Below are 23978 nucleotides of genomic sequence, written 5' to 3' on the forward strand. Positions count from 1 at the left end.
AAATATGTTTTTATTTAATATTATAAAAGTGTTAAATGAATAATCAATTTCATATAGGTAAAATAATGTAACTAAGTTTATTTATGTAAAAATAAATGTTGTTTAATTCTTGTAATCAATGAAAGTCTTGATATATTTTATGGAAGATAGTGCTAACCAACAAAAGTAAAGATATTTGTTCAAAATAAAAAATAATTTTTGCCTATACAATAAATTTTATTATTGTCATAGATTATTCTGATGAAGAAAATATGCTACTAAAATCATAAAACATTAAACAAGATAAGTATGTTAAAATTATATTTGCAGACTGGGAAAAAATTTAAAAACACTACCTCTCAAAATTATGTTGATGTGGGTTAGCACTATCTTTCGCCAATCTTTTCAATTACAGAAGGATAGGAAGATGTAGTCAGGATTTTAGATAGCACTTAGAAAGGACTAATATTAGGATTACTTCTTAAATAGCGAAGGAGCTAAAAAAATGTAGCGTAAGTATAGAATAATAGGAGAGATCAAGTAATATGAGGGTATACAGGTAGTGATGATGTAGTAATTATAAAGCACCTACTGCAAGTAGGAGACATTGTAGTAAGTGGTAATGGTGGCACCATATACTAAATGTGAGGTCCACCATTACATGTAAAAAAAAAAAAGTGCTAGACGAAAATATATCATATAAACAAAGAAAATCATCTGGTCTGATTTGAAGTAAACTGCCATTTTATGTTACTGATTCAAATAGAGAGTGTTTTCGACACATGGATGCCAAATACGAGCAGGATCCATCCAAAGATTACAAGAATTTGGGTACACAAATGGACATATATAAAGCATAATCAAAACCACCTCTTCAGTATCAGAAATGGTGAATACTTATTTTTATGAATATGTCGAAGTATATTTTTTTTGCAGCATCAAAATACTTTCTCTTTGTAATATGCATAATGTGAAGGTAAAAAATAATACTATGGGTGCAGACTACCTTTTACACCAGACTTTACAAGTTCAGCATATTTAATTCTTTTATTGAACAGTTGAAAGTAATTATTAGTACAGACTCCTTCATTAGTTTAACGAAATATTTCTGCAGCACAACACTACAGGCTATTATTTTTACAAAATAATACATGGATTGATGATGTAATTCTCTGTCTATGCATTTCTCAGCAGAAGTGCAACATCACAGGTATAACCATCTGAAAGAGAAATGTAAAGATAGCATTTAGAAAATTATATTCATTTTAGCCATTAGTATATGAATTAATGTCATACAAAATAAATACAAAATTCAAATGATAATGCAACCTATACATGAAAAAAAAAAGAAAACAAATTTTGCGGAAGTTAATGATAAAAGGACTGTTTCTGGTTAAGTATTTCATTTGAGACAATTCTAATTTGGCTACAGAATCAGAATTGTGAATTTTATATTTGTTGATAAATCACAATGATGGCTCAATGCTAGAGCACTTGGCATATAGGCCAGGAGGCCTAGGTTCAAATTCCAGTCGATCTACACTGAATTTTTAATTTGTGTTCTGCAAGTCCATGGTCCAGGCAATACAGAAGTTTCTACAGGTACTCCAGTTCCCTTGTAACATCCCAACTATTCATCACCATCATTCATTCATTACGAGTGTAATGTAGATCTACTGCCCGTAGTGTACTCTGGATAGTCTCTGACAAACTATGTGATCTACACTTCTCGGAATTCGCAACATCTATGAGCCTGCTTGTGAAGTTGAGGTGAATAATGACAAGTTAAAGGAGCATTGAACAAAATTTTTTTTTTTTTTTTCATATATTGTAGGCAACAGGGAGCTGATGACAGCATTGAAAACTGCAACTCAAATATCAAATGGTTCTCAGTATATGAGCGAATGAATTTTTGTCCACCACTAGTAATGACATCACACTACTGCATCTGTGGCTTGTGTTGTGTAAGCTCACTGCTTAATGCTTTGTTATGAAAAGAAAAACGGTATTTTTCGCGATCTGGACATGAATTATAGTGAATATAACGTGATTAACTAAAGCAAGAAGAACCGCAACAGTGTGACGTCACATACATCATCAGTATCCACATTTAGAGGTATATTACTCAGAAACCATTAGTCGTAGAGAGGTCTAGTTCATGCTACTGTGTGTATAATTAAATGCATGTTATTTAGAATATATCATCTCAGAATGTGCTTTTAGTTCAGTACACCTTTAATGGTCCTGTCACTGGAAGGAAAAAAATTCTTGATAACAGCTAATCTTAATTTCATGTTGTAGGAGTTAAGACAAAAGAAAATACTTCATATACACAATGATTACCTAATAGATATGAGGATATTATCAAGGTAACCTAAGGCAAAGTGTTTTTGTGCATGCATTTGTTTGAAATGGTTATCCCTGAGCTAAGTTCTTCCTCAGGTTGAAAGAAAGCCTAGCTTAGTCCTAGTACATTAATGCACAGTCTATGCGTTGATATTTAAAAATTGTAAATTCTTACAAGGGAACTGTTAATGAGCTCATGATGAAACATCTCGTCGAACTGTGGAAACAGATCTCTACAGCAGATAGTAAAATATAAAGAATTAGCTACTGGAACCTATATTAAATGAATAGGCATTTGCTAAAAGAGCCTTCTCAGTTAAGGAAAATGGAAAATCGAGTTAAACATATTTTCGTTGTTTATTTGGATAATCTGTAAAGACCTCCGTCAGAAGCATCACTGTAGTGGAGACAGAGCATGTTACATGCTATAAGAATATGTCAGTGACTGAGTACCTTATAGCATGTCACGTTGGTATACCTGATAGCAAACAACTTTATTCATTGTAGCGGGAAAAAGCTAAAGATAATAGAGTAAAACTTGAATAATTTCAAGGGAAAAATTGTTCCGGGGCCAGGTATCGATCCCGGGACCTCTGGTTGAACGTACCAGCGCTCTGCCAACTGAGCTACCAGGGAATTCTACCCGACACCATCTCAACTTTTCCCTTTATATCCACACAACTTGCGTGGGCTGACGAAACACCAGAGACCCACATCGAGTGCACACAAACTCTGTGTGACTTGAAATTGTGGTTTTCTGTTAACGTACACAGTGACGTATATATTATGCAAATCTAATCTTTCAGGTAAAGCTTCCTGTAAAGCAGATTTGAATAATTTCAAGGGAAAAATTGTTCCGGGGCTCTGGTTGAACGTATCAGCGCTCTGCCAACTGAGCTACCCGGGAACTCTACCCGACACCGTCTCAACTTTTCCCTTTATATCCACACAACTCGTGTGGGCTGACGAAACGCCAGAGACCCACATCGAGTGCACACAAACTCTGTGTGACTTGAAATTGTGGTTTTCTGTTAACGTACAGTTGGGACGTTCGTTCTGTGCCGGTGAGAATCATGTGGAAGCTAGCCGCCAGTGAGCCTACACTCTCACGCATGCGCAGAATATGGCAAGTGGCCAGTCTCGCAGAAAGCCTTGGCTGTGTAACATCGTCCTGCCACATGCGTGATAATTGCAGTTTGTTAGTTTAGTTAGTTCATATTCATATTGTTTATTTATTATCGTGGCAAATTGCAGTTGTGTGTGTTTGTGTAGACTAAAATGCCTCCTATTCAGTCTAAACTTGGCGCAAAAACACTGCATAGCCAAACTCGGGAAGTTGTGAACAATATACATTCTTTCATGAAGAGTGAAGCAGCTTCTGGAGACTTTTTAATACTGCTGAAAAAGGTGCAAGAACGAGTGAGTGCAGCAACTAAAGTGCCCGAAAGAACAATAAGAAAGATAATTAAAGAAGGGAAACAGTGTGAGGAAGAAGGGACCTCTTTTGGAACGCCCGGTAAAGTTCATCGTGTACCGAAACACATCACAGATGTTGATGATTTTGATAAAAGAGTTATACGACAGACAATTTATAATTTTTATATAAATGACAAAACAGTGCCCACTGTCAGTAAACTGCTACCTAAACTAAAAGATGCCATAAACTTTAACGGGGGTAGTACAAATTTAAAGATCATTTTACGTGATATGGGGTTTAAATGGAAGAAGACAAGAAATAATAAAGCGGTATTACACGAAAGGCATGATATTCGAGAACAGCGCGTAACATATTTACGCGCAATAAAGAAATACAGAGAAGAAGGTAGGCCTCTAATATACGAGGATGAAACGTATATTCATAGCACCCATTCAAGACCAAAAAATTGGAGTGATGACAAAACCTCAGGTTTACTGGTGCCTATTTCGAAAGGACCTAGGCTTATTATTGTTCATGCAGGGGGTCGAGCAGGTTTTGTACCTGGCGCATTTCTGATATTTAAATCGAACAGGAAAACTGGAGACTACCATCATGAAATGAATGCCAACAATTACCAGAAGTGGATAACGGAAAAGTTGATTCCGAATTTGCCCCCTAGATCTGTTTTTATAATAGATAACGCACCTTACCATAACGTGCAGTTGCATAAAGCTCCCTCAAGTAATTCAAAGAAAAGTGATATGCAGGACTGGCTTAGAAGAAACAATGTGCAGTTTCAGGAAAATATGCTGAAAGTGGAGCTTTACGGGCTCATTAAAGCACATAAGCCACTTCATAAAACTTACGTGATTGACAATCTCTTAGCTATGAATGGACACTGTGTACTCAGATTGCCGCTGTATTCACCCGAGCTAAATCCATTGGAATTGATTTGGGCAGATATCAAGCAGTGGGTAGCCGGTCAAAACACAACTTTTAAATTAGAGGAAGTGATGAAATTGTGCCAACAACGGGTTGATGACATCAGTGTAGAAAAATGGGAAAAAGTATGTGAACATGTTGAAAAAATCGAAGATGAATATATTGAACAGGAAGGAATTATGGAAAATGTAATTGAAAGCTTCATAATTACGGGCGGAGACAGTAATAGTGAAAGCGACGACGATGAAGATGATGATCATAACGAAAATCACGACGACAATGGTGGTGATATATCTGGTATCGAAAGTTTGTCTGATGAATAGATATATTGATTGCGTCTGTTTCTCTTCATTGCTATATAATTGAACAATGAATATCATTTTATGTTTATAATCAGTTTGTATTTATTATAACACGTGTGATGTGATAAGTGACATGGACAACTGTGAGTGGAATGCGCCGTTCATCGCACATCCTGGAACCAACTGCGCATGATGATGTCACTACACGCTGCAGATCCCAGCCGAGGCGGTAAGTCACATGTTTCTATAAACTCACTCTGTTGCTCAAGTAACCAAGCACACCGGCACAGAACAACCGTCCCAACTGTACACAGTGACGTATATATTACGCAAATTTAATCTTTCAGGTAAAGCTTCCTGTAAAGCAGATTTGAATAATTTCAAGGGAAAAATTGTTCCCGGGCTGGGTATCGATCCCGGGACCTCTGGTTGAACGTACCAGCGCTCTGCCAACTGAGCTACCCGGGAACTCTACCCGACACTGTCTCAACTTTTCCCTTTATATCCACACAACTCGTGTGGGCTGACGAAATGCCCGAGATCCACATCGAGTGCACACAAACTCTGTGTGACTTGAAATTGTGGTTTTCTGTTAACGTACACAGTGACGTATATATTATGCAAATCTAATCTTTCAGGTAAAGCTTGTATGAGTATAAAGAAAGCAGAAAACAGTATAACAGGGTCTGTTATTGTGACGAGAATCCAAGTTCCTGCATACTGGTAAGGCATCATGTCACAAAACATTCACGTCTAATTATTTATTTTTAACAACGTAAACATTATTCTACAGCTAGAAAACAGCGCAAATATTAAAGATAATGCTGGAGAATTTAAGGTAATATCCATATATCTATCTATTTATTTAAGTATTTATCTATTTATTCATTCATTCATTCATTCACTTATTTACTTACTAACTTATTTATGTATTTATTTACCTATTGTACTTGTTTGTTTATTTATTTATAGAATGCTGGGTTTGTAGTGAAAGACCTGCCCTTGGACAGAATAATATGAATGAATGAATATTGTATTTTATAGATTATAAAACTGAAATAATTATTCTACAAAGTAACATAATGATGTATTTCCTCCAAGATGTCCATAATCTGAATGACCTTTTTCATTTATACTGTTGGGTTGGCAGTATATATTTCCTTTTTGTACCGCTAGAATTCTCCACCTTCTGTCTCATCAGTTTTCCTGAATTAGTTTCTGTTGAATAAGTAAAATGGCTACAGTACATAAATTGAAGATGGTCATGGTATGGTATTATTTTGAGTTGAGTAAGAGTTGAAAAAGATAACAATATTGTTTATTGTTTTTAGTTGTGATATTGATATTCACTGAAAGTTGAAGAGGTCATGTTGACACCTGAACAGCAAGTAGAGCTAGTACTGCTCTGTGAGGACAATCACTGGACAACAAGAGAAGCTGCAGATGAGTTTCATAGTCGTCATCCTAACATTTCAAAACCATCATATCAAAATGTAGCCGAATTATTGCATAAATTTAAAACAATTTTCAGTGTACTTGACAAGAAACAAATTGATTGTCCCAAATCTGCAACTGACAGACAGCATTCAATAGACGTGATTGCGAAGATGACAACCTAAAAGGTCAGTGCATTATGTGCCTCGAGAAAGTGGTATCAGTAGAGTATCTGTTCCTAGAATATTGAAATCTGCACATTTTCACCCCTAAAAATTACAGCATTTACACACAATGCAAGAAGAGAATCCACTCAACACTGAACATATTGCTACTGGATCACACAGCGTTTGCGTACTCATCGATCCTTTCTTTAACATGTTGTGTTCAGTGATGAATGCTTATTCTTTCTGGATGGGCACGCTCATACACAAAATGCACAATACTGGTCCAAAGAAAACCCAAGATGGATGTGTGAAGCTTGTTGCTCCAAAAGTTAGGGTATGGTGTGCAATACTAGGTGATATGGTTGTGGAACCATATTTCTTTGATGGAAATGTAAACTAACACAAATATGGGGAATTGCTGGACAGCACTGTAGTGGAGTTACTCTATGATTTCTCACTGAACAAATGGATAGGAATGTGGTTTCAACAAGATGGGACCACGGCACATTATGCTTTAACAGTTTGCCAAAAACTAAATGAGATGTTCAGTGTGCACTGGGTTGGACTAGGTGGACCTCAGTCATGGCCTCCATAGTCACCAGACATCACACCTCTTTGATTTCTTTCTATCGAGATTTGTGAAACAACACGTTTTGCAGACAAAGCCTACATCTACAGATGACTTGAAACAAAGGATCACCCATGTTATCCAGCACATCCTACGTGCAACACTTTTAAGCGTGACAAAAGAATGTCAGGATCAAGTGAGGCACTGTCTTCAAGTAAATGGAGCACATTTTGAACATTTGCGGTAATGAATATACTGAATACAATTTTATTTCCAATTAGAGTAATGTTTTTCCATTTGTCAACTGACTTCTGTGTCACACGGTATCTATGTAGGCAAACACTAACTTTTTCCTATATCGACGGAGCAGTGTACATGAACTCAAACAGCTAATCATAGAGTCTAGTACAATTCGAAAGTTCACTAAGAAAGAAATACGCAATGCAGATATATTGGACTTCAAAATGTGATGGCAACAACTTTACAAGAAGAACTCTATTTCAGAAGAAACTTCCAACAGAAATGTCCCAAGATACAAAGAAGTTCAGTTTGTAATAAGCAATTTCGTGCATTTTACCTACAATGATCTAGATTATCTAGAATACATCTTAGCATGAGAAGGAATTGATTCCATTGTCACCCATACATTTCGCCTTGGTCTTCCTGTAAGAACTTATGCGACTTTTTCTGCACACAAAAAAAAAACCCTATTCTGCAGGAAAATTGACATTGAAATTAGAAAAATTACATGATATTCAGACACTAGTTCCATACCTCATAACTTTCGGTATTTTTATGAAGAAATATTACAGTAGTCTACCGAAAGAAATGACTGCTAGTGATCTCGAACTATGCATTTACCTTAGCCCATGAATAATGCAGTATTTTGTAACTATCTGCAATTAATAAATATGCATGAATAATGCAGTATTTTGTAACTATCTGCAATTAATAAATATCAATACTATGTGGAAAAGTGACTAGAAAAAATCTCTGAAACGTGCTAGAAGGGCTTCAGTCCAGTGATTTTGAAATGTTTTTCCTAGAAAAAAAAATTAATTTCTATATATTTTCATGCAAATACAGGCATTTGTATTGATTTGATAAAAATAATATATATTTTTAAATTAATTGGATTTATGGTTCAAGTGTAGGACAGTTTTTTTTAACTGGGTCTGATTGGCTGAGGCCCTTTAGTATATGTCTATACAAAATGGGCGAGTAAACTTACTTTGAATTTTGCAGTAAGAAACAATATTATGTGTGCTTGGAGAATAGTTGAGATGCTATCCTCTGTGAATACCTATCATGTCACATGATGTGTGATAAGCTCGTTCATGCAATGTGCTTTACCAACCAAGTGACTACTATCTACTCAAGGTCAGGAGTTATTCAATTGTTCGATAAAATTTCATTCAAGCTTTAATTTCGTAATCTGACAGCACAAGTTGTTCAGTCAACTGTCCGAAGACAGGTTTGAATTTGAACCTCATAAGTAACACCAATAGGCAATTAGAGGCACTCAAGAGGCTACTAAGCCAGGAGATAATGTGGTAGGGTGGCCAGTTCCTTTCTCCCTCCATTGCATACATCGCTGACTAGTTAACATATTACACTACTCAGACTTCATAGCACTTGTATGGGCAGCTACTTTATTGTATTTGTCTATCTGCTGTTGTTATCTATGTGCAAACTTTTGACAAGAGATTTCAACATGAATTCATTAACAATTCCCTTCTTATGTACTTACTTTCTCATACTCTTTGGACTTGAATATGAAATTTACATGCTGGCATTGATTGGACTTCTGCTGTGACCATACTGTTTATCCCCAGATTAGATAATGCACCACGAATTAAACCACATGTAAATGCAACATACTGAAACAAAATAAGAAAGCACATATCTGGCATTTAATTTTGAAGATCAACAGATAAAATTGCATGATAAACCGAGTCAATTAAAGTTTTATTAATTTACTATTACCTGTCTAGAAGCGATTTCAGTACTAGATATTTCTAAACGATAACAAAAAAAAAAAAAAAAAAAGTCCACAGGGAATTCCTACCAAAGTTCAAAATTATCAGAGCCCATTAAGACTGCACAAAAGCAAATGTGAAAAGTTAAGTATCATTGCAAAACATCCTTTAATATGTAAAATCCACAGGAATTCATGTAGAGGTCATGGGAACCATGGATTCAAGATGATTGAAAACAACTGGTCTGAAGAATAGTAGTATACACACACAGGGATTTTATTTCAAAACTTCCCAGGAAAAAAAAAAAAAGTCAATTTAGATATTGAGGGGGAAGTTTAAAACCAGTCCTAATTGCATATTAGGTATCACCCCCAGTCACTACCACTTAAATTTGAGAGAGTATTCAATTGTTTATATATCTCATTCATTTGTTTTCGCATCTTTTGATATTGTCGCCCTGGCAATCTGGATTGTTGTTATTGTTGATTAGAGCTGAAGAGAATAAAGCTACAAAGACTACTGAGCATTTCATGTAATAGTTGTGTGTATGTATTAAATTATTTTATAATGGTGTATACCCTTCAAGAGGGAACAGAAATGATATTTATGCAGCTGAATATCATTGTGGCCACAGAATTGCTAGAGCTTTTAACGAGAGGTAACCTGAGAAAAACGTAAGTCACCGATATGTGATAGATCTAGTACAGAAATTTGAAGAAATCGGTTCTGTGTGCAACAAAACAAATAACCAACCTAGAAAACTCGATGAAACTTCACAGACTGAAATACTAGGCCATTTCATTAATGAACCCACCACTTCCATCACATAAGTAGCTGCTGTAACAAACATTTCAGTTGGTTCCATACATGGAGTGCTAAAAAGGAAACAAATTTTTCCCTTACAAAATACAAACTCAGCAACAGCTCAGCAAAGATGATTTTGATAGAAGAGTAGAATTTTGTGAGCAGATGCCTCAGATAATTGAAGATAACCAAATCTGACACAAAATATTTGCTTCAGTAATGAAGCGACTATTTTCTTGAATGGGTTTGTCAACAAACACAATTGTAGGTACTGGAACAATGAAAATCTCTATCTGTTTCATGATGATCATACTCAATTTCCTCAGAAGATCAAAGTATGGGTAGGAATTTTTGGGAATGACAATGCTGGACCAATTTTTATTGAAGAAAATCTGACCGGAGAATTGTATCTGAACTTATTAAAAAATGTAATTGATCCGCTTATCACACTATCATTAGGAAACCAAGTCAATGAAGAAAACATGGTGTTGGACGAAGAAAATTTGCATTTTCAACAGGATGGAGCTCCCCACACTATGCAGTATCTGTGTGACAATGGAAATTTTCTAGAAAATGAATTGGTAGGAGAGATGCTGTAGAATGGCCATGGAGACCTCCAGACCTGATGCCACTTGATTTATTCCTCTGGGGCCATTCGAAATCAGTTGTTTATACTCTGCCACCTGAGAATATTCAAGAACTGAAAAATAAAATAACCGACGAATGTAATCAGATTAGTCAGGAAATATAGGAGATCCAAAACAGGTTGTATTACTGTCTAGCCAAGAATAGAGCACATTTTTAACATTAAATTTGACAAATTACCCAAAATAAACTGTGTTGTCATGCTATAACCAACTGACATTCTATAATTGTTAAAACGTCAGTTTACAAGCAAAACACATTAAGTAAAGCACAATACTTCTGAGAAAAATGCGTAGAATTGGAAAATAAAATACACTTAAACAGACACAACTTATTAAAAATAATAATATTTTGAGGATTCAGTTTTGTTAGAAGAAAAATACCATTATCTCAGAAGTAACAATGACTTAATGTTCATCATGTTCATCAAATTAATGTATTTTGCTTGTAAACTGACAAAAATTTTAATAGTTTCAGGTTGCCAGGCAATGATAGAAAACAAAAGATGTGAAAAGAAGTGAGTGAGATGTATAAACAATTGAATACTTTTTCAAATTTAAATAACATAAGATAGGGATGCCATTTGAAATTTCAAAGTGGGGTAGCTGGGGATGAAACCTAATATGCAATTAAGACTGGCTTTAAACTTCCCCTTCAGTATCTAAATTGAAGTGTTTTTTTGTTTAATTAAATTCAATTTAAATTATAAAGTTATTTATAATATTTTCACTGTGAGAAATATCCTAATGTAAACACAAGCACGTGCCTGTCATACCCATGATTGGTTCCCATTGGAAACACTTGCACGATGCAGGAAAATATAGTTCTGTATTTGGAAACCGTAACCTTGTATTATTTGAAAATAAAAATTGAATTCTAGTTGTTAAATACGATGAAACATAAAACTTCACCCATTTGTGAAACACTATGTAACAGAAAAGCTACTTTTATATTTGATTTATTTTGAAAGCGGATGAATACCAAAAGTAATATAATGGTAGTCTGTTCTTGTAATAAACTGGCATCACTTGAGCTTGTTGACAGTATGGCTTCTGCATCCTTAGTGTGAGTGGTTACTAAACATAAGAGTAGAAACCCTCTCAAAAGCGAAGAGAAACAAATAGTGTTGAATGTATAATAAGTTAAGTGAGTTAAATCCAATTAATTAATTATAAAGTAACAGTTTCCTAAGCAAACAAATGCGTAGTAGTGAGATTAGGCCTATTTTGACGAGTAAGGAGAAATGTTTAACATGAAACAGAATGTACAACAGTGTGCAGGATCACTTACTGAGAAACGGTGGCATCAAACTGCAGCCAATGAAGTCTCACTTCAGTCACGTACCATCATTTACTGTAGGATTATTCTTACAGTGAAAAGATTATAGAGTGAGAAATTTTGAAATGAAAGCCCTGTGTATATGATTATAGAAAGTCTCTATACTTTATAAACTGTGCATTAAGAGCACTGCTCATTCATGAAGTGCATTATAATAATAATAATAATAATAATAATAATAATAATAATAATAATAATAATAATAATAACAACAACAAATTTCCAACTCGAAATTCAAAGCTTTACCTGCATAAAACACATCCCATGACTTATTCCATCAAATTACATCCACTGTTATATCTCCCAACCCCTCCCAAGCAAAATATTCTAAAATCATCACTGTATTAAAGTACCAATTAAATTATTTCTAGAGAAAAGAACGGAAATATTTTTGCAGTATATAATCGAAAATAGTCTACATCAAGAAACTGTAACTGGTCCTGTACATTCATAGTATGCACGAATCTGACTAAACCACTACCTTTGGCGCCATCTCAAGGTATTGCCTTCCTGATGAAAGTCTTGTAAGGAAACGAAAGGCATTATCTTGAAGGACGTAAACTCCTTGATGATTTGTTCTCAAATTATCTATTTGTTTCTTGTTAATGGATGACCAAAAGTCTGTACATATAAATTTCATAGTGTCTAATTCATCTTTGAATCTTGGCCATTCTTTGGTCAACCTGTAAGCAGAAAACAAACATTAAAACTGTACTACAACTTTACATCAATGTGTTGCCTATCAGTCTATACATGTGCACAAAAAGATTTCACTCTAGAATTGCCACCTCTCCCATATTTTCCGAGATCTCATATATCCTCTTATAATATTATGATTTACTGTGTCCGATATTTTTCTGAACTGCTTCACCATTCTTCCCACCATATAAAATAACGATTACTAGGTTAGTATTATATATTTCTGCATTACAAGTATGATATTAAACATTTTGTAACTGTAACAGGCATGGTTTATCAGTTTGGCAGTCTATCAATGAGATGCGAAAAATCACTTTTATGAATTAATTTAAATTTAATTGCAGATACGTGTCAAACATTATAATTTGTATCAATAAAATGAAAAATTGCTTTAATAAATTAATTTAAATCTAATTGCAGATATGTGTCAAACATAATTTGTATCAATAAAATGAAAAATTACTTTAATAAATTAATTTAAATTTAATTGCAGATATGTTAAACTTTATAATTTGTATCAATAAAATGAAAAATAGCTTTAATAAATTAATTTAAATGTAATTGCAGATGTATCAACATTATAATTTGTATCAATAAAATGAAAAATTGCTTTAATAAATTAATTTATATTTAATTGCAGATGTGTCAAACATTATAATTCGTATCAATTAAATAAAAAATAGCTCTAATAAATTCATTTAAATTTAATTGCAGATATGTGTCAAACATTATAATTTGTGCGAGATTGTGCGTATTTGCTTGGTTTCCGCACAAAACCAATCTGCGGAAAGTCTAAAATTCCACATTCAGTTTCCCAACCTAACACACATAACAATTTCCCTCTTCTTACCACTTAAGTGACATATTGATTTTACTGCTTTAGGCTTTTAACATATTATTTTTAGAGACGTTCAATATAGTAATAATTATAAATTGGAAACTTAGCACTGCAATTTCACCTAAATTGCACTGTTAATTATTGTTTTTAAATATTTGCAAAAATTAAGTAAACTCTATAACTCCACTAAAGGTACTGCATTCGTGATGCAAGTAACATTAAGGAAGCCGTGAAAAAATCAACAAACTTGCTGATGTTATTACTGCAATATGTTATATAAATAATATTGTTAAAATATTAAAATGAAAAATAAATCATTACATAACCTTACCGTTTGTTTTAAGTTCGCATTTATAGACTGGGGGGAAAAAAAGACAGACGTATATCACGGAGTATAGTAAACACAGAAAACATTTTAAAGCAACAATGTTGAAGATAGATATTTTTGTTTTGCAAATTTTCCGTCATTGAACAGAAACCAAGATGGAGATTTCATTGCAACTAATTAGAAATTCCTCTTTCAAGTATGTAATAAACGATCTTCGCACAAAATAATGTACGATACACGAGCGGTATGTTTTCTTTCAATTCTCGGAAATTAAAAAAGCTCAACTACGTTTCGCTTCTTCAAACTTTTCCTCGAACATGAAAATTCAACATACCGCTCTTGTAACGTATATTTCTATTGTGTATGACTTGAGGCTTTCCCGGCATTTGATGTAGAACAACTCTTCTCGTGTTCTCAGCCAGGCGAGTTGGATATTTTCTTCCAAGCTTTCAATGGCTAGCTCTGCCATCTTGTTCAGGGAATGAAGTGTTGTGGGACCATGTCTAGCCGGTATATATACGTCAGTAGGGTTTCCCGCTGTGGGCCAATCAGGAGCTAGTTCCTAGTCCTGACCGCCTGCTGGATTCTGGTTGGTCAAAGCGGTGGCCAATCAGGAGCTAGTTCCTGGTCCCAACTGCCTGCCGTGTGCTGATGGTCGAAGCATGTTGATGGCAGGTTTCCATGCTGTACTCAGCTGTAGGCCCCTGTCTCTGTTGAAATTATTGTCACCTAGCTGGATTTCGATGGCTTCCTTGATGACCAGTTCCCAATAACCTAATGTCTTGTCCAAGATGGTGATGGCACCAAAATCTTCTTGTGGCCCATTTCTAGGCTATGTTGCGCTACTGCAGACTTATCGGGGTAATATAGTCTTACGCTGCTTTGATGTTGCTTGCAGCGTTCCATAATGGTGCATCCCATCTGCCCGATGTAGCATTTCCCATACTCACAAGGTATTTTATAGGCACGTCATGAGTGATGTCTTACTGATGTCACTTATGAGGTTCCAAGTAGTCTTCGGACTGCTGACTAAACATATGAGGTTCATCCAAGAAGTAAGTTCCAATCGCGTCCAGAGATGGCATGACTAGTTGGATGGGAATGCACATGCGTAGTAGTATGTGGGAATAATGCAGTGCAGTTTCAGTCTTGTGATGGCAGTAGTTATTGCACAGTGCTAGAGTCGACGGCAATTCGGAAGGGGGTAGTCTGCTAGTGTTTGCGTCGAGAGTGACTGATAGAGCAAGGCAGCGTACAATATTGTCTCATTGTACCTCACGCGCACGTACAATGCAAATAGTGCAGGAGATAATTTAAATTATAAGGAGACAATAATGACCTTAGCCGTTGATTAGTGTAAACATGACACCAAACAAACCCTCTTTTCTTCACTAACAATATTCTTTGTACGGTTCTCAATCCCACAACACATGATTCTGCAGTCATTTCTTACGCGTTGGCAATGTTTCAGCCAGCATCAAGATTGCCGGCAGCATTCTGCTCGTCAACATTTTAAAAATAATTATATGCCTTAAACATTATTTTCCGCGCCTGCCTGTATAATACTTGTCTTTTTAAAGTCTCCGCTTCCATTTATTTAGCTTACACACACACACAGTAAATGTTAGTTTTACTTATTCAATGTATTGAAACACTCACACGTGAACAAACGAACTAGGAAAGTACTTATTATAGACTGATTCTGATTGGTTCTACTGTACAAGCTTGTGACGTCACAGACCAGAAATGCTACGGCGCATACAACAGCTGACCGCCTTCCGAAATGCCATCTAGTCTAGTAGAAGAAAATGGCTGCACTCATATTGTCTCCCACTAACTACGAGATTCGTGCAGTTATTTGATTTCTGCACGATCAGAAGCAATCTCCAGCAGAGATCCACCGTCAATTGTGCAATGTGTATGAACCCGACATTATGAGCGACAGTATGGTCAGACGATGGTACAGGTAATTCACTGAAGACCGAACCAATGTGCACAACAAAGACCACAGTGGCCGACCGTCCCTAGTGACGCCAGAACTGATGGAAAGTGTGTGGCAAGCAGTTTTGCAGAACCGGCACTTCACAATTTCGTAACTCTCTTGTCAACTTCCCCAGATGTCTTGCTCACTGCTGTACGAAATCGTCTCCCAGTGGCTTGGTTTTTGGAGTGTGTGCAAGATGGGTGCCAAGCAACTGACAGATGAACACATAACGAAACCTCTGGCCGCAGCATTGACATTCCTCCAGCACTATGAAGAGAAAGGTGACGAGTTTCTCGACAATATTGTCACTGGGGATGAAACATGGGTGTCACATGCCACACCAGAAACAAAACAACAATCCATGCATTGGCAGCATAGTGGTTCACCTGTGAGGACCAAATTCAAGCAGACAATCTCTGTCAAAAAAAATCATGTGCACTGTCTTCTGGGATCGACGTGGTGTCCTCATGTGTGAGTTTTTACCACAAGGGGAGACCGTTAATGCTGAGGGTATTGTCAGATATTGAGAAATCTGAGGAGAGCGATCCAGAACAAGAGACGTGGAATGCTGACAAGAGGCATTATGCTTTTGCACGACAATGCACGACCCCATACAGCCAATGCCACATGGAATCTGTTGCTTCACTTTGAATGGGAGATCTACAGCCCCGACTTGCACCAAGTGACTTTCATCTCTTCCATCTCATGAAGCGCTTTCTGGCAGAAAAACGTTTCCACAACGATGCTGAGATACAGACAGCAGTGACTTCATGGCTCCAGACATTGGCGGCAGACTCCTAAGACACGGGCATACAAATGATGGTGCATTGGTACAATAACTGCCTCAATAATGGTGGTGACTATGTTGAAAAGTAGCCAGTGAATCTCTATAAATAGTGCAATAAATATTTCTTACTTATTGATGTTTTTGTTCTCTTTATCGGTCATTGGAACTTACTTCCTGGATGAACCTCGTATATACATATTCTCATAACAGGATTTTATTTTTTTTTAATAACCTTTGAGTTATATTGACAAATGTCACGAAAAATGGTATAGTTGCCTCACTAGGTATGTGAGATGGTATCATCTAAACCAAAATAGTTTATGAATTAAATCACTTATTTATAAACAGTCCTGAATAAATTTTTTCACTCCTTCTGAAACAGTTAATTTATAAATACCAACAATTTATATTAATTCATTCTTCATAGTGTGCAACTTGCAAAATAGTGCACTGTCAAAAATCTGTTCCAGTAATTATTAAAAATACGTCAAATATACATTTTCTTTAATATATTCATATTTCTTAAGATAATTTATATATGTACAAGTAGCATATGCCAATTTCAAGCCTAATTTCTCACAGTCTCCACACAATTACAGCCCTTTCAGGCATATGGCCCTAGCCAACAGAGTGCAGATATATCATGTGGGACAAAGACAGAAAATGTAGTCATCACTACAATGCATGTGAGAGATCTGATTCCTCATAGTTTATTATGCTTAATATTCTTACTGAAGTCATTTTTATCGTAACTTTCATTATTTTTTTCGCTTAAAAAATTGAGCAGAGCTTGGAGTCATAACATGGGAAATAAAGTGACAACATTTGTAGAAATTTACTTCCTTAATAAGAGAGAAACAATGCCTTAATTTAAAAAAGATATTGAATATTGTATTACACTATCTGGCATGTGGAAATTCTCGCCTGAAAAACTGTAAGCGAGAAAATTCACTCAGACTTCCTTGTACAGCAATCATGAATTTATTACTGTTTATTTCTCCACAGAGGAAAGAGAAGCTGCAGTACTTTTGCAGGGGCAGACTGTGATTATTTTCTTATCTTCTATTACAATTACGACTTTTCATTATTATTATCTGCGCCAATATAAGCCTATCAGTGAAGGTAGTTGTACAGAAGTGAATATGAAAACAACAACCTGATAATATCGTAATAAAATATTGAAGGTAAAAAAATTGTATATTAAAAAAAAAGTGTACTGAGTGTAAGACAGCGATGTCAGACAGGGACTAAATGGAGCGGAGCGCTCCACTAGACTGGTTGCGTGCTCTGGTATTTCCACAGACATAAGCAAGTTCAAGCTCCGATCTAGCTCCACAACTGGTATTGCAGCTTACAACTCTGACACTACTGGTGTAAGAGATATAAATCAACTTTTTAAAAATACAAATTAGATTTTGGAATTATAAAATCATCTCGTTTCTAGCATGACAATATTTATTTCAAAAGTGAAATGCAATTTTTTTTTTACCTGTAATGTTTTTAAGGAGCATATTGTTAAAGCTCTTAGTTATAATTCATTGAAAAATGGGCGAGATTATTAATGTTTACAATATCAACCAAACATGTAATACATTTTACCATATTTCTTGTAGTTACATTTTGTATAATATTACAATGAAAAGTGAAAATCGTACCATCTCGTCTATGAAATGTAGAACTTCTTTTTTGCTAATAATAAATAAAACATCAGAATTACTTGTATTTCTTGAAGAGACATTGTTACAGGAAGTATGATTTTCAATACACAGCACAGAACAGAAAACAGTCCACGACTGAACTTGAAAAGAAACTAAATCTATCTCCATTTACAGAGACGGACTTCAGAGCAAAATATACTATGTTGTGTTGAAGGCTGAATAATATCTCTATTTAGTCTTAAAGTGATAATATGTGAGCCAGTTGACATAGGAATTCCGTTTTTATAGAATCAGCTTTAGATTTTTTTAGCTCTATCAAATAACAAAGCTTAAACTTCATTCCTGGCTATTGCACACATGAAAGAATAGTAATTTATAGTATAAGAGAGTAAAATTAGATTTTAAGTGCGAGTGGAAAGTTTAGAACCCGAGGCGAAGCTGAGGGAGATAATTTCCACGAGTACATAAAATCTGTTTATTCTCGGGTGTGCTATACATTATTTTATCCATTACTGGTATCTCAATTTAATTTTAAATTGAATGCCTTCTCTTAACAATGTGTTGTTTGTGAAGAAGTTATAAATAAATGAATGTATGGATTTTATTGTTGCTAATGTGTTGGTGTCATGGAGAGAGTGATTTAAAAAGAAGTTATAAATAAGTGAATGTATGGATTTTATTGTTGCTAATGTTGGTTGTCATGGCGAGAGTGATTTTAAAACTGTAATTGTTCACTGCTGTGAATGAAGCCATTGTTTAGGTTGCTAAGGACGGTGAAAGAAAGACCAGTTTAGATACCAGTCATGAATCAAGTAATAAGCCAAACATCAGAGAGACTTTATGATGATTTAACTAGGCAACACTACTTCACTATCATTGGCTAATCGATATAGGCTGGTATAACACTATCAAAGTTTTTTGACAAAGAATATGATAAAATATTTTATTAAAACTCTGTGATAAAAGGTAGGGTTTGGAGTATATTACATTATATAAAACATTTTATCAAAGATAACCTAAAACTAAGAAACAAGAATGATGAATAGTACTATGTATGTTTAGCTACATTTAGTTCAAAATATTACAATATGCATATTATAGACAAATAAAGAGAAAAGAAAACATCTATAGGTTAAATCATGGATTGCAAGACATAGCAAGAAAAGTTTCCATAAAAATTCGCTAAAAAAAATAAATAAAAAGAGGTACAATGCGATGAGAACTCGAAAAATTCTTTGAGAATGGATGAAGATAATTTTCAGTTTGTATAAACTTTGTGGATCACTCCTGCACAGCAGTTATAGCCTACGATTTTTATGTACACGTCTCATCTTTTATTTCTGTTTTTGTATTTTTGTAGTCCATGTTTTGTGTTTATAACATTTCATTAGCTTCATATTCTCATTATCAGAATTTTGGTCGTAGTAACAGTCCGATAATATTATTTACGTTCTGCCATATTCATTTCAAGGTGGCATATCTTTTATAAAAGATAACAAGATGCACTTAAATTTTATAAAAGAAAACCCAATACACCGTCATATTTTATAAAAGTTCTTTGTCAAAGACGCCATAGACTGGCTTGAACAAGTTCTGTTTTACATGCCTTCATATTTCTGAAGTATTCTCGTATAGAAATACATATGGTACTTATATGGATCGATGTTTTCTGGGCTAAAGGGCTGTGGTCTGTTGGCGCTGTTGCTACCATAAAGTCAAAGGCCTTAAAGTCAGTCAAGCATGGTACCCAGCCCTGAGAAACACATGCACTAAACCATTCATACAACAGCCGAACACGACAGTAGCTCATTACAACACGTCAGCCAACGGTGTGGACTGTGGCGACAACTGCAAGCCACGATCCATCCCGACCTTAAATACCGCAAGGCAACCAGCCACAGTCCCAGTCGTTACCGGCATGCTAAGGAGATCTTTGCACTGCCATGTGCCACACCACTGACGATGTTTGCCGCAGCAGCAGACAAAACATATAATAGCAACAGCACCAACAGACCACGGCCCTTTAGCCCGGATAACATCGATCCATATAACGCCGGCCATGAAAGCCTACATTCCAAGATATGGTACTTGTATATGAGACTGACAGCAAAGAAAATTTAAATTTGAAGCCTAGTTTCTTATCTGTATAGAAATACACATGCTATATGAGACTGACTGCAAAAAAAAAAAAAAAAAAAAAAAAATTTCCTTGGAAGAGAAGACAGGATACAATTACAACCACGCCAATAACACTGTATCAGAAAATGTTTTGGAGAAGTTTGAAAACATGCCTTTTATAAGAAGTCTCAGGAACTAATTAAATTTTGTATCTCCAGTTCAGGAATAGTGATAATTATTTCAATGAAATATGGGAAGTCATATACTTAGGAACAAAAAGAGAGACTATTTGAAGGAAAAACTGAATGAGGTAGAATCAAACAGTAAGAATAAAAACATTAGATTTTTATATAAGCGCATAAAGGAATTTAAGTAAGGATATCAGGCAAGGGTAAAAGTGATCAAGGATGAGAATGGTGACTTGCTTGCAAACTCTCATTCCATCCTGAACAGATGGAAAAATTATTTTGGGCAACTACTAAATGTACATAAGCCAAACTGCTGGGCCATTTATACCCAAACCCACACTTTGTGAAGTCGAAACTGCGATAGAAAAGCTGAAAAAGTACAAGTCTCCAAGTATCAATCAAATTCCAGCAGAATTAATACAAGACAGTGGAAATTTATAAGCTTGTACTTGATATTTGGGAAAAGGAAATTGTACCAGAACAATGGAAGAAGTCCATAATAGTACTATCATTAAAAAGGAGGAAAAGACTAACTGTACTAACTTTCGAGGAAAATCAATTTTATTGATACCTATCGTACAAAATTTTGTCCAATATTCTTTTGAGGAGATTAACTCCATATGTAAATGAAGTTATTTGGAATCATCGATGTGGTTTTAGGCATAATAGATCAACTATTGATCAGATTTTTTGTATTCGACAGATATTGGAGAAAAAATGAAAGTATAAGAATGCAGTACATCAGTTATTCATAGATTTCAAGAAGGCATATGACTAAGTTAAGAGAGAAGTTTTATATAATATTCTTATTGAATTTGGTATTATCAAGAAGCTAGTTCCATTAATTAAAATGTGTCTCAGTGAAACATATAGTAGAGGCGGTATGGGCCAGTTTCTGTCTGATGCTTTTCCAATTCACTGCGGGCTAAAGCAAGGAGATGCACTATCACCTTTACTTTTTAACTTCACTCTATAATATGCCATTAGGAAAGTCCAAGGATAACAGAGAGGGTTTGGAATGAGTGAATTACATCAGCTGCTTGTTTATACAGATGATGTGAATATATTAGAAGAAAATCCACTATTAGGGAAAACACGAGAATTTTACTTGAAGTAATAAGATAGGTCTGGAAGTAAATCCCGAAAAGACTAAGTATATGATTCTATCTCGTGACCAGAACATAGTACGAAATGGTTTGAAGAGATGGAAAAATTCAAATATCTTGGAGCAACAGTAACAATATAAATGACACTAGCGAGGAAATTAAATGCGCAATAAATATGGGAGATGCCTGCTATTATTCGGTTGAGAAGCTTTTGTCATTCAGTTTGTTTTCAAAAAAACTGAAAGTTACAACTGAGGCAGTAGCCGGAAAAAGGGCCCATAAGCAAAAATCATGTTTCGAGAAAACAATGATTGAAAGATTTATTTGTATGTCATTGCAATTTGAATGCACTTTCATCAAAATAACAATTTGTATACTATTACAATTATATTTGTCTACATGTTTTTGTTAAATAATGCATTCCGACTTTAACAGTGTTAATAAAAAAATATACCAGTACTGGAATATGAGAAAGAAGTGCTAACTTTTCTATTTTGTACTGCAAAACCATTCCTTAATGTATATTCGTTTGCCTACCAATGATAAATGTTCACCATGGGTTTGTGTACTTACACATTCACACAAGAATGAAGGTATGTCGACATATGTTTATGAATGTACTTATGAGATATAATTTTTTTACAACAAATTGAAAGTACGAATTATTCACCTTTCAATTATTCTGTAGCCGGTTGAAAATCCAATATATTCCAGTGTTGACAAATCACCATGCTGTAATAGAGAAAAATATTTATTGATTATGTTATGAAAGTAAATTTCGGGGAGGGGTGGGAGGAAGTAACTTGTAATAGATAAAACAAGGTGTTAACCCATATGGAAAACCAGGAAATGTCAAGGGATTTATTAAATGATGGGGAAACCAGAAAGTATTAGGGAAATGAGGAAAAAATCTGGAAATTTATTCTTCTGCCAAATAAAATGGACATATTTGCCTGAAACAAAAGTAATTTTACCAAATTTTTAATGTTTAGACCTTAGGTTGACTATAAATATTGTCCTGTTGGCAAACTTAATCAGTCATATTGCGTTCACAGTTTTCCTAATTATTCTTGATTCATGCAAAGGACATTCAGTTTTTTTATACTGGAGAGATGAGATGATAGAAGGCTATGATAACAAGCATGCGCAATTTTGTGAATAGAGAACTAGGGCCTGTTTCATAAAAGTACTACATTTAGCAGTTACTTATTAGGAGTGTAAAAATGAGTAGTTAGCAGTGTGGAGAATTCTGTTTCATGAACAAAACTTTGTTCTCCTCAATACTCTACACTCCTTTCAGCAGTTATTACTGTGGCTTCATTCAAAGAGTACTATTCTCTTTGTTGTATTTCATGGCCTTCTCTATGCACTGAACTTATAATTATTATCATAATATAGTACCACAGTCTAATATATACAGTCACGAAGCTTGAGTTGTTGAGAGTACTAGGAACAACAGACTGTGCCAGTAGTATTTCGCATTGTCTGTGATGAGGCGATAGTAGCGATCCTAGTGGTTAGCAACTATCTATGGATGCATATTCCCTACGTATTGAGCTTCGTGAGTGTATATACTAGACTGTGATAGTACCTCAGTTGCACTATAAAAATCACTAATTAAATAACAGAAAGGCCTGAATCAACAAAATTTTTTAAGGACAGTTTTTGAGAATAAAGTATTAATTAATGGCAATCCACCAAATTCACTAAACTTACTAACAACTTCATCTACACCTTCTGGCCACTGAGCAAGTTCCTTAAATCAGGGATTTAGTGTGCTGCAAAATTGTGGAAACGTGCCACGAAATTTTGTCTTGTAAAAAAATAATGAAACACTGGCTTATTTTGCAGACATATTAAAAAAATTGAATAATCTAAACTTGTCACTACAAGGCCACCAAGAGAATATAATTACCTCGATATACAAAATTAAAGTTCACACCTGTGGAGTAACAGCACATCTGACTGCGAAACCAGGTGGCCTGGGTTCGAATCCTGGTCAGGGCAAGTTATCTGGTAGAGATTTTTCCGGGATTTTCCTTCAACCCAATTTGAACAAATGCTAGATAACTTTCGGTGCTGGACCTCGGACTCATTTCACCAGCATTATGACCTTCATCTCATTCAGAAGCTAAATAACCTAAGAAGTTGATACAGCATCGTAAAATAACCTAGGCCTACTTTAAAAAATCATTTTAGCAAATACAGAATTTATTCCCTTTTTTGTACAGGCCCAAGTGATTCAATTATTACCATTCTTGCATGAATAGAGTTTGTGTTCCCAAAAACTGTAATATTATTATGTTTTTGACTTTGTAGGTACTCCATTCAAACTGTTATGTAAAGACAAA

General features: G+C 35.0%; 1 protein-coding gene across 2 annotated transcripts in view; it reads right to left on the bottom strand.

Moving 5' to 3' along the window:
* Nucleotides 1–1007: 1007 nt before the first annotated feature.
* The window catches only part of Trs33 (trafficking protein particle complex subunit Trs33), a 55239-nt gene continuing 32268 nt past the window's right edge, over nt 1008–23978 (bottom strand). For both annotated transcript variants that reach the window (XM_069826606.1, XM_069826605.1), the window contains exons 2-5: nt 22298–22359; nt 12403–12604; nt 8906–9035; nt 1008–1199 (exon numbers count right to left, since the gene is read on the bottom strand). In XM_069826606.1, coding sequence (XP_069682707.1) covers nt 8910–9035; nt 12403–12604; nt 22298–22359 — 390 coding nt within the window. In that variant the 3' untranslated portion in view covers nt 1008–1199; nt 8906–8909. The remainder of the gene's footprint in view (nt 1200–8905; nt 9036–12402; nt 12605–22297; nt 22360–23978) is intronic.

This window comes from Periplaneta americana, chromosome 5, assembly GCF_040183065.1.
Source record: "Periplaneta americana isolate PAMFEO1 chromosome 5, P.americana_PAMFEO1_priV1, whole genome shotgun sequence".
NCBI classification, from domain to species: domain Eukaryota; kingdom Metazoa; phylum Arthropoda; class Insecta; order Blattodea; family Blattidae; genus Periplaneta; species Periplaneta americana.